Here is a 19,715-nt window from a genome sequence, read left to right as displayed (position 1 = left end):
CGTAACACAACTTTATTTTCATTTTCAGCGGTTTCGCGGGAAAGAACATATTAAACGTGAATTTATAACAAAAATCCGTTATCTCCTACACGCTCTTCTGAATTTTTAGGCCATAAAAGGAAATTTGTATTCATTTGCGTTGTCTTTCGACAGAAGAATGTGTTAACACAATGCAGTTTTAAGTTTGTTTCATCCGCTGCCGTACACAAAGTACAGTTCAGGAACCATATTACATTTTGATTCAGCGCGACTCGACCGCTGACGCGTCCTTCAGAACAACGAATAGCAGAGTACGGAAACAGCTCGCAGCGCTCCCGCCTAAAACGGTAATTCTTAAGTGATCGAGTCATTGTTATTATTTAAAACTTTTTTATTTTTATTTTGGGGGTGGGGGGCATGTAATGTGGTGCGCTTAGCGGCGCAAAATACACTCCTGGAAATGGAAAAAAAGAACACATTGACACCGGTGTGTCAGACCCACCATACTTGCTCCGGACACTGCGAGAGGGCTGTACAAGCAATGATCACACGTACGGCACAGCGGACGCACCAGGAACCGCGGTGTTGGCCGTCGAATGGCGCTAGCTGCGCAGCATTTGTGCACCGCCGCCGTCAGTGTCAGCCAGTTTGCCGTGGCATACGGAGCTCCATCGCAGTCTTTAACACTGGTAGCATGCCGCGACAGCGTGGACGTGAACCGTATGTGCAGTTGACGGACTTTGAGCGAGGGCGTATAGTGGGCATGCGGGAGGCCGGGTGGACGTACCGCCGAATTGCTCAACACGTGGGGCGTGAGGTCTCCACAGTACATCGATGTTGTCGCCAGTGGTCGGCGGAAGGTGCACGTGCCCGTCGACCTGGGACCGGACCGCAGCGACGCACGGATGCACGCCAAGACCGTAGGATCCTACACAGTGCCGTAGGGGACCGCACCGCCACTTCCCAGCAAATTAGGGACACTGTTGCTCCTGGGGTATCGGCGAGGACCATTCGCAACCGTCTCCATGAAGCTGGGCTACGGTCCCGCACACCGTTAGGCCGTCTTCCGCTCACGCCCCAACATCGTGTAGCCCGCCTCCAGTGGTGTCGCGACAGGTGTGAATGGAGGGACGAATGGAGACGTGTCGTCTTCAACGATGAGAGTCGCTTCTGCCTTGGTGCCAATGACGGTCGTATGCGTGTTTGGCGCCGTGCAGGTGAGCGCCACAATCAGGACTGCATACGACCGAGGCACACAGGGCCAACACCCGGCATCATGGTGTGGGGAGCGATCTCCTACACTGGCCGTACACCTCTGGTGATCGTCGAGGGGACACTGAATAGTGCACGGTACATCCAAACCGTCATCGAACCCATCGTTCTACCATTCCTAGACCGGCAAGGGAACTTGCTGTTCCAACAGGACAATGCACGTCCGCATGTATCCCGTGCCACCCAACGTGCTCTAGAAGGTGTAAGTCAACTACCCTGGCCAGCAAGATCTTCGGATCTGTCCCCCATTGAGCATGTTTGGGACTGGATGAAGCGTCGTCTAACGCGGTCTGCACGTCCAGCACGAACGCTGGGCCAACTGAGGCGCCAGGTGGAAATGGCATGGCAAGCCGTTCCACAGGACTACATCCAGCATCTCTACAATCGTCTCCATGGGAGAATAGCAGCCTGCATTGCTGCGAAAGGTGGATATACACTGTACTAGTGCCGACATTGTGCATGCTCTGTTGCCTATGGTTCTGTCAGTGTGATCATGTGATGTATCTGACCCCAGGAATGTGTCAATAAAGTTTCCCCTTCCTGGGACAATGAATTCACGGTGTTCTTATTTCAATTTCCACGAGTGTATTTAAATCCACCACTGTAGACTACATTTGTGGTCTGGATAGTATTTTGTAATTTGAGATTAGTGTAAATAGTAATTTTAGTGGTGTACTCATATGCTAAATAAATAGTTATTGAAACCTTTTCAAAAATCCAAGTCGAGACTTTGGCAGTATGTGTAGTGGGATGATCAATAAGCCACTTGTATAGTACAGTTTCCAAAATTTTAGAGAGAAGTGTAATTGGCTGGAATTTTTGATGGTATCTGTTTATCTCCTGTCTTATATAGAAGCTTACCTTCAGCATATTTGAGCCTGTCTGGAAATGTTGCAGAGGTAAATGACTGGTTATACAAAAGACTGTATGTTGCTAAACTCAGAACACCTCTCTTTAATTAACTTTGTTGATAGCTCACAATAAATAATAGAATTTTCAACAATGCTGAAACAGATGGATTGCTGCTTACCATAATGATGTCACATTTAAGTTGCAGATAGTTACAATTACGAGACGCTTGCATATAAGTATTTTCCTAAATTACTGTTTTGTAGCAAATCAGTGTTTTGGTTTACATTACAGCCAAATATTTCAACACCCATTAATTTCGTTCTTTATCAACGCAAATAAACGTGTGTTTTTCAGAATTTTCGGAAGCTACCACTATCTTTGACATAATCTACAAGCAATTTGTAACAAATCAGAGCCGGCCGGGGTGGTCTCGCAGTTCTAGGCGCGCAGTCCGGAACCGTAGGACTGCCTCGGTCGCAGGTTCGAATCCTGCCTCGGACATGGATGTTTGTGATGTCCTTAGGTTAGTTAGGTTTAAGTAGTTCTAAGTTCTAGGGGACTGATGACCACAGCTGTTAAGTCCCATAGTGCTCAGAGCCATTTGAACCATTTTTTTTTAACAAATCAGAATTTGCGATTTAGTTTCTGTATCAGATTTTCTAACATATTGTGTTACATCTTGCTATCCCTTAAAGAGTACCAACCCTATATATTATCTGCATTTATTGTAAATCAGTTTCGTTTTTGAGTTTTCTAACAACTATAATTAATATCAAAAGACTTTAGAAAAGCAGTAATTTTTACCACAGGTTTTTGTGTTACCTTAATATTTTACCTCAACATATTAAAAGATAATCAGCAGGCTTAATTTGAAGCTATTTGTCCACTGCCTCGTAATACACTGCACCAGCCAAAGTGCAGCCCCTCTGTGAATGCTGATTGGTTGACATACATAAGCAGCTGAAACTGTCCTGATTATTGTCAAATGATTGGCGGCTGCTGCGAGACATTGTGTTGGAAGAACTCCTAAGAGTCTTGTACCTGTGATACCTATACCAGAGGCCCTTGGTACCTATACCAGACGTATCTCAAGTACTATCTTCTCCTGTGGATCCTGTCTCTTCTACAGAACGCACCCAACTACCTGACTGCGAGTGGCATGTCAATGGTAAATCTAGGTGTCTTGCACAGGATGGATAGGGCCCAGGGAGGACTCATGGTGTTGTACCAATCCCGTGAACCAGCAAGTTTTAGGTGTCGTCTTTCACAATAACTGAGCCAGTGAGACTCACTTCACCTGTTTTGTCTGGTGTCAGGAGTAGTTGTTTAGGGGTCTATTAATCATTGGCAGTTCAAATGTACAGTGAATGGTGGTACTTCTTAGGGATATGGCAGCAAGGGGCAGAAAAGGACACCAGTGTGTATGACTGGGGGCCTCATTCAATATGTTGAAGAGGCTATTCCAGCAGCCACAGAGAATAGGGTGCAAGCAACTGCAGATTGTGGCGCATGTTGGAATAAATGATGTCTGACATTTGGGATCTGGGGCATTCCAGCAACTAGCAGAGAAGGTCGAGAAGACCCACCTTTCACGTGGAGTTTCAATGCAGCTCACAATTTGCAGTATTGTCTCCAGAACAAGTCGTGTCCTTTGATTCTGAGTCGAGTGTAAGGACTAAACCAGAGACTTTGAATGTTCTGAGGCAAGCTAGGCAACTTCCTGGACTCGCCACATGATTGAAAACTAAAGGTTCCCTAACTAGCTCAGGTGTACACTATACATCAGAGTCTGACACACAGGTAGCCAACTGTGTGTGGGGTGCACACAAAGATTTTTTAGATTAGGTGACACTCTGTCCAAACCAGATAATAATATCTGTAGGAAACCCAGAAATATGAGTGTAGGATTGAAAGAAATGCTTCTCACAAGTGAAAGCATTAAAATTCTAATGATAAACTGCCAAGGCATTCATAACAAAGTGCCAGAGTTTGAAGTGCTCCTGAAACACAGTGACACTCACACAATATTAGGTATTACTCACGCAAACAAAGTTGACACTCAGCACGGTGGCTGACGGGACCTACTGTAAATGGGAAATGCCTTTACGGTCGCACCCACCAATTACCGTGCCGAGTGTCAACTTTGTTTGCACGTGTAATACAGAAATCTGGTTGAAACCCGAAATTAATAGCAGTAAGATTATTGGGAAAAATTTAACTATGTATCACAATGATTTGGAAATGGAGGTGGTGTATTTGTCGCAGTAGACATGAGACTAAATTACACTGAAGTAGAAACTGAAGCTTGATGTGGGATTGTTTGGGGCACGACTCAATATCAGGAGTGGGCATAGAATGATAATTGAATCCTTGTCACCCACCAGACTCACCTCCTGATGTAACCAAAAACTTGAGAGAAAACATCACTTCATTTGTACATAAGCTCCCCAATCATACAGTAATCAATCAGGGGAGACTTCAATCATTAAACAATTAACTGGGGAAGTTACAGTTTTGTTAGTGGTGAGCATGATAAGACCTCCTGTGGAACATTACTAGATGCCTTCTCTGTGCACTTCCTAGAATAGGCAGTTAAAAACCCCATTCATGATGGAAGTATACTGGATCTAATGGCAACAAATAGACTTGTCCTATTTGAGGGTGTCCACACTGAAACTAGTATTAGTGACCATGACGCAGCTGTAGTAATAATAAATATATGATCAGCAAACTAGATAAAAAATCAGCAGTGTCATATCTTAATGAGGAACTTGAAACTTTCAGCAAAGGGCATAAGCATGTGGAGGAACTATGGCTCGAGTTTAAAAGAACAGATGACCATGCACTGAATACACATGTACCCAGTACAACAGTTCACAATGGGATGGAACCTCCATGGTATACAGTCACTATAAAGAAACTTATAAAGATACAGAGATTATTGCATAACAGGGCTGTAGGTAGAGAGATGCTGAATGAAATGCATTTGGCTGTCAAGACTGCAATGCATGATGCCTTCAGTGACTACTGTAGCAGAGTATTGTGAAATGAACTTGCACAGAACCAAAAGAAATTATGGTCGTATGTAAAAGCTGTTGGTGTCACAAAAGTTAGTGTAAAGTCCCTAGCGAATGAGACAAACTGAAACTGAGGGTAGAAGGGCACAAGTTGAAATGCTTAACACCATTTTAAAATATTCCTTTACAGAGGAGAATTGCCCTAATTTAATTAGTGTCAGTGGTGTTGAGAAACAGCTGAAATCATTAAAACTGAACAAAGCTCCAGGCCCTGACCGAATCCCTGTCAGATTCTATACTGAATTTGCGGCCGAGTTAACCCCTCTCCTAACTATAATCTTTTACTGATCTCTCTAACAAAAAACCATGCTCATCTCTTGGAAAAAGGCACGTGTCACACCCGTCTACAAGAAGGATGGTAGAAATGATCCACATTACTTGTAGAATCTTAGAAAATACTATAAGCTCAAATGTGATGAGATATCTTAAACAGCCTCAATGCCAATCAGCATGGATTTCAAACACATCAATCATGTGAAACCCAACTCGCTCTTTTCTCACATGACTTACTGAAAGCTTTGGATCAAGGCATACAGGTAGAAACAGTATTTCTTGATTTCCTAAAAACATTTGACTCATTACCACACCTACACTTATTGTCAAAAGTATGATCGTAAGGCGTATGAAGTGAAATTTGTGACTGGATCTAGGATTTTTTGGTAGAGAGGACACAGCATGTTGTCTTGGATGAAGAGTCACCATCAGATGTGGAAGTAACTTCAGATGTGCTCCAAAAAGTGTGTTGGGATCCTTGCTGTCCATGTTGTTGTTGTTGTGGTCTTCAGTCCTGAGACTGATTAGATGCAGCTCTCCATGCTAATCTATCCTGCGCAAGCTTCCTCATCTACCAGTACTTACTACAGCCTACATCCTTCTGAATCTGCTTAGTGTATTCACCTCTTGGTCTCCCTCTACGATTTTTACCCTCTACACTGCCCTCCAATACTACATTGGTGATCCCTCGATGCCTCGGAACATGTCCTACGAACCAATCCCTTCTTCTAGTCAAGTTGTGCCACAAGCTCCTCTGCTCCCCAATTCTATTCAATACCTCCTCATTAGTTATGTGATCTACCCATCTAATCTTCAGCATTTTTCTGTAGCACCACATTTCGAAAGCTTCCATTCTCTTCTTGTCTAAACTACTTATTGTCCACATTTCACTTCCATACATATCTACACTCCATACAAATATTTTCAGAAGCGACTTCCTGACATTTAAATCTATACTCGATGTTAACGAATTTCTCTTCTTCAGAAACGCTTTCCTTGCCATTGCCAGTCTACATTTTATATCCTCTCTACTTTGACCATCATCAGTTATTTTGCTCCCCAAATAGCAAAACTCCTTTACTACTTTAAGTGCTGTTCATATTGTATATTAATGACATTGTAGACAATATTAATAGTAAAATCATGCTTTTGCGGGTATGTAGTTATCTGTAATGAAGTACTACCTGAAAGAAGCTGCATAAATTTTCAGTCAGATCTTGATAAAATTTCATTGCTCTAAAGGCTCAGAAATGTAAAATTTTGCACTTCACAAAAAAAAGTTGGTTTTGTGTCACTAAAATATTAGTGACTCACTGTTGGAATCAGTCAACTCATACAAATATTCGTCACAAAGGTTTCCGAGCAGCCAGCAGAAAGTTACAGCTAGAGAGCGAGAATCTCGCTCCTACATGCTGCATTGTTGCCGCACTTCATGACAACCGAATTATTCATTCAACTGTCAAATTTTTTTGTTTCCTTTTTTTCTTTTTCTTGCAGCAGTATAGCTATGAATGTGTATCTTGAAAAACACACAAAAAAGGTCAGGTGATGGCAATAAACATGAAGTGCTTCACAAGCAGGCAAGGCGGATTATTTACCGCATTTACAACTTTTTGAAATGTGAAATTAAAAGCAGGTATCCCAATGTTGACATTGGGAAACACAAGAACAGCCTCCAGAATCACATGGTGCCGACAAGAGAACTGTAAAGAAAAGTGTCAGAGCTGTAGGAACCATAGAAACAGTTGGTTTCGTGTCACCTGGAAAGCATTGAAATTGCAAGGAACCTGTAACACAAATGGATAGTTTTAACAACAGTGTTTTTATGTCTTCCATGTAAATGATGAATGCCCAAAATAATAAAAATGTGTTACAGTTATGCTGGCTTCAGTGGTAAGCACTTCGGTAAAAATTTTTAAAAGACGTTGGTTCCAGATATGTTAAGAAGACAGCTTTTAGTTCAAAGAAGTGACCTAGGAGCAGCATGAACTAGATCCCATATAAAGATTCACGATACAAGAGAAGGAGGTAGTTCAACAACGTATTACCTTGAGGAAACATGTATCAATTAGAAGCATTTCAAAAAGCTCTACAAGAAAATGATTCATGGTAATGGCGGTTTTAAAGTTCTCATAGGGATAGGCTCTCAGATAATTATTCTGCATGCTGACTCTTCTTCTGTCTTTATTTCTGAGAATAAACTTAAATTTATGTGCGAGAAAAACTGCAGTGATTAGCATTCGGCAATGAACACTGTCAGTTTCGTGACGTGATTCACAATTCTTGTCATACCTTGCTTCAAAGTCAGTCATTGCCAGTTATAATTCAACTGTTATAGAGAAAACATTGAGTACAAACAGCAGAAAAGCAGATATTTTTGCCCGGCTTAAAAATAAAAATATTAAGCACCATATAAACCAAACTCGTGTCAATCTCCTGCAGCTCGTTAATTTATACTGTACAAGTCACATGACAGGATGTACAAACTTGACTTTCTTGCACCTGAATGGGATCATACAGTTTTGCATTTACTCACACGTCACTGTCATTGTAGCCCCATGGAATTAATTTGGACAAAGGGTTTTAAGGCTATGTGGGAGAAAAAACAAAACATTCAAAATAACATACAGTGAATCGCTTGTACATGAGGCAATAGACAATGAGGCAACAGACAACATCCCATCTGTGGTGTGGGCACAGTCTGTGTGGCATGCTGAAAAGCTTCAGAAAGCATTTGATAGGGAAGTGATGATGGATATAAGCCTTGAACCTATCGTCATAAATTTAAAGTCAGACTGTTTGGAAACAGACTCAAATAGAAGTGAGGATGGTATTACAATGTAGACTTTGGAACAAAGTGATATTATTTCTTAGTTTTAAAGACTCGTGGTTTAAAAAATGTGTTTGTCAACATATCAGTTGCATACATAATAATGAGAACTTCATAGCCTTTGTATCCTTTTAATTATGCAGACTATAGTGTTCAACATATTGCCCAAGGAGAAGTTAAGCTTCTCCCACCACATTGTAAGCCTCTGTCATTTTCAAGGCACAAATTGTGTAAGCCCTAAAATGATAGTAACTGTTACTTGTCGAGATATTGCTGATTTTCGATGTTATGGGTCAGATTCCCTGGAGTTTTTCGCAGATGATGGTTAACTGTTTGCTTGTTCAATGTATTATAAATGCGGTCTCTCACTGTAATATCAAACATGTTAGTTCACACTCATAATGCCTGTTAACAACGAAAAATATGACAACTTATTGACCATTTTTACGATAGTCTTGTACATTAGTCTTTTCTACCACTAATTCTTTTTTACACACAGTTATTACACTTAACTATCGTCACACACACACACACACACACACACACACACACACACCTTACACATTTTTAAAAATTCTATTGAGCAGAAGCAGTAGTCAAGAAAATATAATGATTTCAATTTGTACTTGAAGTTAATTTTGTTGTTTAGATGGAGTTCAAATTGCAATAAATGGTAATTATTGCAAGCAGTTTCAAGGTTGTTTTGAGAAAAATTGTACTTCACATCTTCACAAAGCTGTGTCACCTGTTCTCACCACCTGACATCACATGGAACAGTGAACGTGAATTAATAATTCTCTCATGACGACTGATCAAAATTGGTTTTAATATATATTTTTCCCCTCATAGAGTTGAACATATAATACAATGTACCGTAGGCAAATGAGCCTGACTGTGATCTGCAGCAATGCAGTTCAGCAACGTTGACTTTGTTTGTCCGCTCTCTCCTGCCGTGCATGCGTAGTTCTCAACCCCCCCCCCCCCCCCAAGCTTTCTTTCTACTCCACCTCTATGCACAGAAGCGCTGTCCTCGGTGACGGGCTTTAACAAAGGTTTGTTTAATCCATAGGAGAGTGTCACAGAGATACATACTACAATCTCCCACATATCACTTACAATGGAATCACGAGGATAAGATTACAACCACAGATGCATTCAAACTATCATCCTTCCTGTGCTCCATATGTGAATGGAACACGAAGAAACCCTGATAACTGGTATAATGGGATGTACCCTCTGCCATGCACCTCACAGCGGTTTGCAGAGTACAAATGTAGTTGTAGATGCGCTTTTGGCCACAGCCTTCATCTGAAAAAGAAACACACATCATTCATTCACACAAGCGAGCACATTGCATGCACACGTAACTGGCAACTCGGGCCACAATTTTTCAATTTTAAAAGTTTTATGGTGGACATAACTTCTCCTGGCACAGTGAGGGTCATATTCAAATTACTGAAGTTAGTTGTAATGATTGATCTGGGCTTTTCCCTGTCAGCATTTACTAAACATGACAACCACATTTTTTCAATATAACGCTTATATTTGCTCATCTTCTCCTCCTTCACTATAATCCATATTGTCTTTACTTTGTTACCTGATGTGGCTATCTGTATCTCATAATGCATTTGCATTGATGTATGTATTACTATCCAAAATGTCTTAATGAGCCATACCATCAACATCAGAGCTCTTTCTGACTGGCAGATAGTGCCCCTTTTGCTCTTACAAGTTACCTTTATTTCTTGCGTAATCCACAGCTTTTTTGTAGACTTTGGCCTAATCTGGATTACTTTTGTGAGAAAACAGCTGTCAAATAAAGCAAGGAATTTATGAACACTTTCACTACCACGTGCATAGTGATGATGTTTCTGTGCCTGACCAGGCCAGACAGATGTGGCATTAGGCTCAACTGTGTGGCAGTCACATGACATGATGTGCAGTGGCAGGCCGTGTGTTGTATTTTTCATTCACATTGTGATCAGTGCATCTACCACTCCAGTTCAGTTCAATGAGAGAGATTTCAGAACATAATCAATTTTTGGCTTACTAATTACTCTCCTGAACTGTTTAGTATCCTTATCAGTATTGACATAAGGAACTGTATGTATTGGTATAAGAGGCCTTGATCTATTGGTTTTGTAATATAATTTTGTCCCTTGAAGTTTTCCATAAAGATATTATCAATGTTGACAAGTTCACAGTAGGAATAAAGTGATGTTATCAATTACAATAAATTTGTACAGAAAGAATTTGTGACAACATTTTTAAGAATCACTATTTGTTTTTACTGTTAAATAGACAACTACAGTTTCATAGTGATTTGAGAAAAAAATTTAATAACTTGCATTTTAGTTATACACTCACTACTGTTTTCAGTTGTTGAAGCTCTTCACATTAGTCTATCATGTGCAAGCTGCTTGATCTCTGCATAACTCTTGCCTCCTACATCCTGGTGAACCTGTTTACCGTATTCAAGCCTTGGTCTTGCTCTACAATCCTCCCCCCCCCCCTCCCACCTCCTCCATTACCACAGACAATTTACATCGGGAATGTCATATCAACTGATCCCTTATTTTAGTAAAATTGCACCACACATCCCCCCCCCCCCCCCCCCAATCTGATTCAGTACCCATCCAGCCTTCAACATTTTTCTGCAGCACTACTTTTCGAAAGATTCTCTTGTCCTCTTTTCTGAGCTGTTTACTGTCCACACTGCACTTCTGTAAAGGATACTCTCCAAATAAATATTTCCAGAAGAGACATTATAACGTTTAAATGTATATCTAATGTTAACAATTTTTTGTTTTTCAGAAATACTGTTCTTGCTACTAATAATGTACATTTTATATTCTCATTTGGCCATCCCCAGTAACTTTGGTTCTCAAATAGCAAAACTCATTAGTTACTTTTCGTGTCTTGTTTCTTCTTCATCAAATTCCCTAGGTATCACCAGATTTAATTTGATGATAGTCCATTACCTTCGTTGAAGTTCATCTTGTACTCTCTTTTCAAGCCAGTTGATTCAACTGCTCTTGCAAGTCGTATGCTGACACTGTTTTTTATCCCTGAACGTAATCTCTCCTTAGTTTCAATGAAAAAATTGAATAACATACAATATCCAACCCTGTCTTGCTTCTTTCTACATCTACATCCATACTCAGTAAGCCACCAAGTGGTGTGGGGCAGAGGGTACCTTGTACTACTAATCATTTCATTTCCTGTTCTACTCACCAATAGCAACAGGGACAAACAGCTGCCTATATGCCTCCATACGAGCTCTAATTTCTCTTATCTTTATGGCCCTTGCACGAAATGTATGTTGGTGGCAAAAGAATTGTTCTTCAGTCAGCTTAAAATGCCAGTTCTCTAAATTTTCTCAATACTGTTCATTGAAAAGAACACTGTCTCCTCTCCAGGGATTCCCAATGGAGTTCATGAAGCAACTCTGTAATACTCACATGTTAATTGAAACTACTGGTAACAAATTTAGCAGCCTGCCACTGAATTGTTTAGATGTCTTCCTTTAATCCGACCTGGTCTTGATCCCAAACATTCTAGCAGTATTCAAGAATGGCTCACACCAATGTTCTACATGGAGTCTCCTTTACAGATGAACCACACTTCCCCAAAATTCTCTCAGTAAACAGAAGCTGACAATTTGCCTCTTCCACTACTGTCCTTATGTACTTGCTCCATTTCATATTGCTTTGCAAGGTTATGCCTACCTATTTAATCGATGTGATTGTGTCAAGCACTACACAACTGATGCTGTTTTCAAACATTACATTATTGTTTTTCCTACTCATCTGCATTAGCTTACATTTTCTACATTTAGTGCAAGTTGTCATTCGTCACACCAGCTAGAAATTGTGCAAGTCATCTAGTATCCTCCTATCATTCAATGGCAACACCTTTCCTATACTGCAGTATTATCAGTCAATAGCTACAGATTGTTGCTCACTCTGTCAGTCAGGTCATTTATGTATACAAAGAATAATACTGGACCTATCACACTTCCCTGGAGCACTCCTGGTGATACCCTCGTCTCTAATGAGCACTCACCATCTAGGGCAATGTACAGGGTTCTCTTACTTAAGAACTGATTGAACCATTCACAAATCTGGTAACCTATTCTATATGCTCATATCTTTGTGAGTAATCAACAGTGGGGCACCATGTCAAACATATTCTGGAAATCTAGGAATACAGATTCTTCCTGTTGCTCGTCATCCATGGTTTACAGCATATCATGTGAGAAAAGGACAAGCTGAGTTTCCAAAGAGCAATGCTTTCTTAAGGGGAAAACACCGTGGTTCAGGTAGAAAAAAAAACTGATTTTCGGTTTTCATCATATTTTGATAGATTGAGGTTTTATTTAAGCACTCTGAAAAGGATTTTGCTGAACAAATTTTTTTCCTAGCATTTAAAGAGTATTTTCCTATCGTGCCACACCCACTTTTCTGCATATATGTTAGATCTTTATATCCCCTACATGGCATGTTAGGGATTTTTTTTTTTTAACTCCCGAGTGTGTTGGCTGTCCTTGGAATGCAACAGTCGGTATTCTTTTGTTTATGCTATTTGTAAAAAACATGCTTTCAAACATGTGGTTAGTTTTGTTCAAGTGTGATTGCGAGTAGTTGTTACACTTACGTTTGCAGTGCTTGTTTACGTGTGTTTTGTTGTGTTTATTGAAGATGACAAAATGTAAAGGTATTTTCAAGAAATGACAATTTAGAGGAAACAAGTTTAGAAAGCTTTCTGCACAAGAGGTTATGTCGCCTGGCAACGATGTTTCTAATTGTAATTCTTCATCAAGTGAATCATCAAAGAAGCTCTAACCATTTCAAGGGAGTTACAATGAATTTACTGTAAGTGATAAGGGGTGCAGTAACATTATTATATTAATTTGAGAATATTATCAGATGTAATTTCTATATTTGTACAATGTAGACAGTTGGTGAGTCACAGAGTGTGAAAATTTGTGAGAGTGCCAGTGGGAGAAAAGGTCTAGCAATTGCTTTGGATTTAATTTGCACTAAATGCTCAAGATGTGATTTTATTTATGAGTGCTTCAAAACTAGATGCAAGTGGCCCTTATGAAATCAATACTAGGTTAGTTTATGCCCTGCAATCCATTGGAAACGGCATGGCTGCAGGGAGAACATTTTGTTCAGTGATGAACTTACATCAACCACCAGATAAATTTGAAAAAACTGACTGCAGTATTAGAGAAAGCTGTATGTGAGGTCAGTGAGGAAAGCATGAAACTGGCTGCTAGGGAAGCAGTGGAAGAAAATGATGGATGTTCGGATATTGATGGAAGTTGGCAGAAAAGAGGACATAGTTCTCTGAATGGAGTAGTGACTGCCATGAGTGTAGACACCAGTAAAGTGTTAGATGTGGAGATAATGTCTAAATATCGCAAATGTTGTAAAATCAATGAACATAACTGTGTGGACAGTTTAAGAGGAACAAGTGATGGTATGGAAGTTCATGGAGTACAACAAATACTTCATCTATCCGTAGAAACAAGGCATACGGGACACCAAATATTTGGGCGATGATGACAGTAAGGCGTACAACAATGTGGTGAACTCTAAGCACAGGGATATGCCATTATTAGCAAAATAGAATGTGTAGGTCATGTTCAAACCATTTGCGAACAAGGCTGAAAAAAGTAACTGTTGATATGAGAGGAAAAAAATTAGAAGATGGAAACTGTTGACCGGATAGGGTCAGTTAACTAAAATTGAAATAGAAAACTTGCAGGTATACTATGGGCAGGAAAGTAGGAGAAATAAAGAAAATCTGGAAGCGATGAAGAGAGATGTTTGGGCCATATTCTTCCATAAGTCCTCTATTGATAAGCCATGTCATGGATTGTGGCCATCAGCAGAAACTTCGTGGTGCAAATACAATACAGTTCAGGCAACTGGAGAATCTTACTGTCACCAGCATTCTCTTCCTGCTGCTATTATTGCAACAATTAAATCTATTTTAAGAGACTTGACTTATCCTGACCTTCTAAGGAAATGTCTGCATGGGCAGGCACAGAACCCAAATGAATGTTTCAACAGTATAATTTGAAACTGCCTTCCTAAAACTGTATTTGTAGGCATGCATACAACAAAACTAGGAGTTCATGATGCTATTATTACATATGCAGACAGGTCTTCATCTAATATGGCCAAGAAAGGAAGATAAACGTCCAGGAAGGTGAAAAAGAAGCTGGTAGGCCTGCTAGAGGCCAAAGAAGGGCCATCATATGCAGCAGGACAGTTTTAATTAACTGTAAGTAACAAATTTCAAAAGTTTTTCTTACAGTCAATTTCACACAAACAAAAATTTTCAGTACATATGCCCCATTTATCAGAAACTATCACAGATAAATGAATGAAATTTTCATAGACTCTGCATAACATAAAAAGACACCTCTGGTACGACATTCATTAATATTCCCCCATTAGGAAGATCACAAAAAATATTTTCTGCATAAAAAACTTAATATTTTTTGTTAATAAATTTTAAAAAGTATTTCTTAAAAACTAAAAAATGGATAAAGATTTTGGTACACTTGACTATTAGTATCATGTAACATACAGTAAAAATATTAAGGTCCTGCACGAAATAGCTTTTTCGGAAATGGGTCAAATACGTGCCTAAATTAACATGGGTTAGATAGGCAGGGTATGGTCCCCTTAACTACTGCTTTCCTTTCATGTCCCTCAATTCTTATAACTGCAATCTGCTTTCTGTTCAACTTGTGAATAAACTTTTGCTCATTTGATATTAGCCCTGCCACCTTCAGATTTCAGAGTGTTTATTCTAGTCAACATTGATAAAAGCGTTCTCTAAAGATACAAATGCTATTAACACAAGATTGTATTTCTTCAACCTATCCTCTAAGATGATACCTAGTGCCAGTTCTGCCTTGTGTGTTCCTACATTACTCTAGAGCCTAAGCTGACACCAGTTTCCACCTTTTTTTGCAAATTATTAAAATGACAGTTTAGAAACATTCGTAAGAGGAATTATTACATTGTTCTGTAAGTGTGTGAATTTAACCTGCCTCATAGCTTGCACGCCAGATGGCTCTCCCGAGCATCTCAGTACTTCTGAGGCAGAGTCACCTACTTCAGGGGTTTCAGTGCTTTGTCAATTACCATCATCTCTCATAAAATTCCTTTTCCCTTTCTGCAATACTATCTTTGTTTCCCTTGTATCTTTTTGTATATATTCCTTCTACCCATCACCTTTCCATTCTTGCTTAGTACCAGCTTGTCATCTGTGCTTTTGACATTCACGCATCAGCTTGTCTTTTATTCAAAGGTGTCTCTGATTTTCTTATAGGTGGCCTCTCTCCTTCTCTTAATAACAGATGTTTCAACTGCTTTGCATTTCTCCTCCGACCAATCCCGCCAAATTGCAGTTCCTGTCAATCTCAGTTTTTTTTATGTATATAGTCCCTCTTGCCTACTTTTATTTGCTGCATTTTTATATTTTCCCCTTTCTGCAAGTACATTCAATGCTTTGTATGTTATACAAGGGTTTTGACAGGGCCTTGCCTTTTGCTTATTTAATTGAGCCTCTGCTTCACCTCTCGAAGCTACCCTTTAGTCAACTGTGTTCTTATCCTATTTCAGTCAATCATTGCCAAATTCTCCCTTTGAAATTTTCAACAATCTCCAGTTCTTTCAACTTATCCAGGTCTCATCTCCTTAATTTCCTATCTAAGTCTCTGTCTCTCTCATGATTCATGTGTCTGCAATGATTAAATTATCGTCTGTGCCAAACTTCAGCACGTGCTCTTCCTTTTCCTACTATCAAATTCCAAGCTACAATTGCAATTAAATTTTTATCATTCTCTATTATCCTAATTTCTTTTACATGTTGTCTATTTGTTTTTGGGGCTTCTATTCTGCAATTCAGATTTACAAGTAATATGGGAGTTTGTTAAAAAGATAGCATAACGCCCACTTGTATTTTTGTTTACCTCATTATACCATCTCTCAGTCTCTTCATCATAAGAAGGCCCAGTAGAATTATAAAACTGTACTATTGTGGTCGGTTTTGATTTTATATCTACTGTGGGTATAACAACATATTCACTATGCTGTTCATAATGGCTACCTAATTTCCTACTTTCTTATTCATTACGAGAGACCTATGAAATTCTGTTTCTGTCACACCTTCTTCCTTATACTGGTGCATTCAAAATTTATGAATGTCGATTTTCTTACATTTATGACAAATTTCTGATGAACATGACAAATTTCTGATGAACATGACAAATTCTTCTTTCTCTATTTCTGTGTCTCAGAAGTGTAATCTAAATTGTCTAACACTTAGCATATCTATACTGGTATTCACATGATTTTCAAAGAGCACATTATGACAACCGAGTCTGACAATTCTAATTCTAATTTTCAATTTTAATTTTATTTCTCAGTCTTTCATTCTTCTAAAGCAAATAAACATAGCTGGCTGGCACTTCACAAACGCTAAGATACAACTGGATGAAAACAAAATTTCTGAAGACGGTCAAAAATTTTCAGCTAACAGCTTTTGTACTAATGCAATATGCTATTTATGCTGTCTAATTTCTTTATCAAACTGAAGGTTTGTTTCAAACCTAAGCTCTGTTAAAACTTGGTTTCTTTCCTACTCTAATAAAAATGGTACTCTGATCCAGTAACCACTGTGCTGTGAATTATGATGGTTTTGTGGTCACTCTTTGTGGTAAACCATTTGTCACGTTCGTGTCTGTGAAAAATCACACACACACACACACACACACACACACACACACACACACACACACTAAAAGCCAGTACCAGTACCTCTCTGTTATTTTTTGTACTAGTACCTCTCTGTTTTTTGCCAAACTTTTGTACAGGAGAGCTTTTGTGAAGTTTGGACAGCAGGAGGGACATGACGGTAGAAGTGAAGTCTTGTCTGGTTGAAAGATCACTGCATGCCTAAGGTAGTTTCCATCTGTCAGGAAGTTTCACCACAGACAGAGCCTCATACTCATAGAATAAACAAATGCAACATTTGTGAGTTGTCTCTTGAATGATGATCGTCATCAGTCAGCCAACAGTTCTAAGGGTAAGCTTACTTATGACAGTCACTGAATCCTATTTTAGTAACACCTGACAAATTTCTGCTTCAAAAGCACTTTAGATTTGCACAGTGCTTTCAGGACAGACACTATTAACACAATATCCATGCTTAACACTCAAACATTGTAGTTAGCTGACAATGGCTCAAGATGCAACTGTGAAAATCTGGTAAAAGATTAAAACCTGTATTGATAAATCAAACAGAAATGGGGGAAAAAGCATGTTCACCAACAGACTGATATAAACAATTACAAATTCTCTACTCAAATAACTCAGTACTCTCATTAACTCAATTTTTCTTCTTCTTATACCAAGTGAAGGCATTCAACACACTGAAAGTTGGAGAAAATGACAATGTATGTGTGTGTTCCTGCTTCTAGTATGTTGTGTCCTAAATCATTTTACTGAACTAAATACACAAAAATAGTGGCACAGAAAGAATTAATGGAACTAATAAAAAAAAGACGTTTTTATCTCATTAGAAAGTTGACATACATGCTGTGCAACAGAAACTTTCTTATCCACAAACAGCTGAAGGGCGGCCATTTGTTGACATTTCTAAACATTTTACACACAATTAACATCAATAACTTCGTCCAAAAAGAGAATAGAACAATGGTGCCCTATTGCATGCTGGGTGGATACATTTATCATTAGGTTCCAAGGTATCAGGCTGGTCAAACGGGATGCATAAACCTTTGGCACCCATGGCAAGAGCTCCTGGTTCAGCATCTGCATCATCCCTTGAAAAGAAACAAGACATTTGATTATAATTAAGTAATAAAGTTGGGCTGAAAATGAGCAATTTAATGGTTTTATGTACCATGAAAAAAACCAATTCTCTATCATACTGCCTGCGAGGATACTTCAAACTGGATGAAATGAAGATACAGAGCCTAAAATATCTCTGATCTATTCACTTATTTTCTTTTCCTGCAGTTCTATGAAACAGAAATGTCACCACAAATGCCCACTGGCAGTTGAATGCTTTTCAGAGATATCCCTGAAGTCTTTCCTTATTTGGTTTGTATACGGATCATAACTATTGTAAGACTTTTCAGGGGAGAGGGTGAGAAGACCCTTTCAGGTGGTGGGCTAATTTGTTAATTTAGCATGTATTGGTTTAAATTCTACTTTGTTAAGTTATATTCAAACTGCACATCTCGTTTCATCAAACATTTCTCAATGTATTTCAAATAGTGGCATTAACACCCACTGTCAGAACAGTATGCGAGGTACCTCAACTTCAAGGATTCTCTAAAACAATTTTTTTGGCACTTGACGGAACTGTGCAGTCATCTGAAGTCAGTTTATTTTCATCAAACCTGCTGATATAATAATAGTGAATTCTGAACCTTCTTAGTCTCTATTTTATGCTTTGCTTTGTTTTACGCGACACATGAAAAGCTGATATTTTTCTTAGAACTGTTCTTGCCTTAAAGTTCTCAACTTCTATTTTATAAGGTTTTCAAAGATTTGCACCGCACTTTCTCTATTCTTTTAGTATCCAGTAGTGTGGAGCACTTAACGTATGATACTTGTCAAAATATGACATTCTGTTAATGTACAGTGTGTCCCCGCATTTGTGGCACTGCACTCAACAAGACTTGTTCATCAGACTCTCATTAATTTGTACTCTGGTTTCATTAGAAAGATTTAAGTGGTGTATAATGTAAAAGAACAATTTTTTTTTTTTGTATGAGTATCTGTGCATTAACTGAAAATTATATGCATTGAAGATGATTTCCCACACTCCCCCTTTCCCCTTACAAACACTGTTCCTATTTACCACATTAAGTAAATGAGAAACCTTTTACTCTGATGATGTATTTGTTCCAGTGCTCTCAGGATCTATACAGCTCTGCACTATACCCAAAATTATTTAGATGGTTTACCCTTAAGACATACTTGTGGAAAATGGTCAAGGGGCAGTCCTTTGCTTAGAACCATCAGAGGATACTAAAGGACCATAATAGCGATCATCTAACACAGTGTCTCCCACAACTACAACCCCTCCTCCGTATTGTGGGAGATGGGCAATGACGTAAATTACAGGACTGCCTGGATGGGTGGAGTACAGTGGGGTTTGTGTGTGACCTGAGAGACCGCTACAATAGTTGTGAAGGTCCTACAGGAACCCTGAAAAGTGAGCCAACATGACTCCAGTGAAGCTAAATTAGGCCCAGCAAGCCAGTAGTGGATAATCCATTTGCTTCCAACAATCAAATGAGCCTCGGATGGAAACTAATAACGAAAGTGACAAATCCTTTAAGCAGATCTGTTGGACACGGTGGTCAACATGGC

The 19,715-nt window shown here is 39.2% G+C and overlaps 1 protein-coding gene across 1 annotated transcript in view; it reads right to left on the bottom strand.

The window, feature by feature from the left end:
* Window positions 1-17,864: 17,864 nt before the first annotated feature.
* Window positions 17,865-19,715, bottom strand: part of LOC126347959 (bifunctional glutamate/proline--tRNA ligase) — a 205,291-nt gene continuing 203,440 nt past the window's right edge. Inside the window, exon 26 of the mRNA XM_050002314.1 lies at window positions 17,865-18,154. Coding sequence (XP_049858271.1) covers window positions 17,995-18,154 — 160 coding nt within the window. The 3' untranslated portion in view covers window positions 17,865-17,994. The remainder of the gene's footprint in view (window positions 18,155-19,715) is intronic.

The sequence above is a fragment of the Schistocerca gregaria genome, chromosome 1 (assembly GCF_023897955.1).
Source record: "Schistocerca gregaria isolate iqSchGreg1 chromosome 1, iqSchGreg1.2, whole genome shotgun sequence".
In the NCBI taxonomy this organism is placed as follows: domain Eukaryota; kingdom Metazoa; phylum Arthropoda; class Insecta; order Orthoptera; family Acrididae; genus Schistocerca; species Schistocerca gregaria.
Note: the sequence above shows the minus strand (reverse complement) of the source record. Positions and strands in the feature narration are given on the sequence as shown.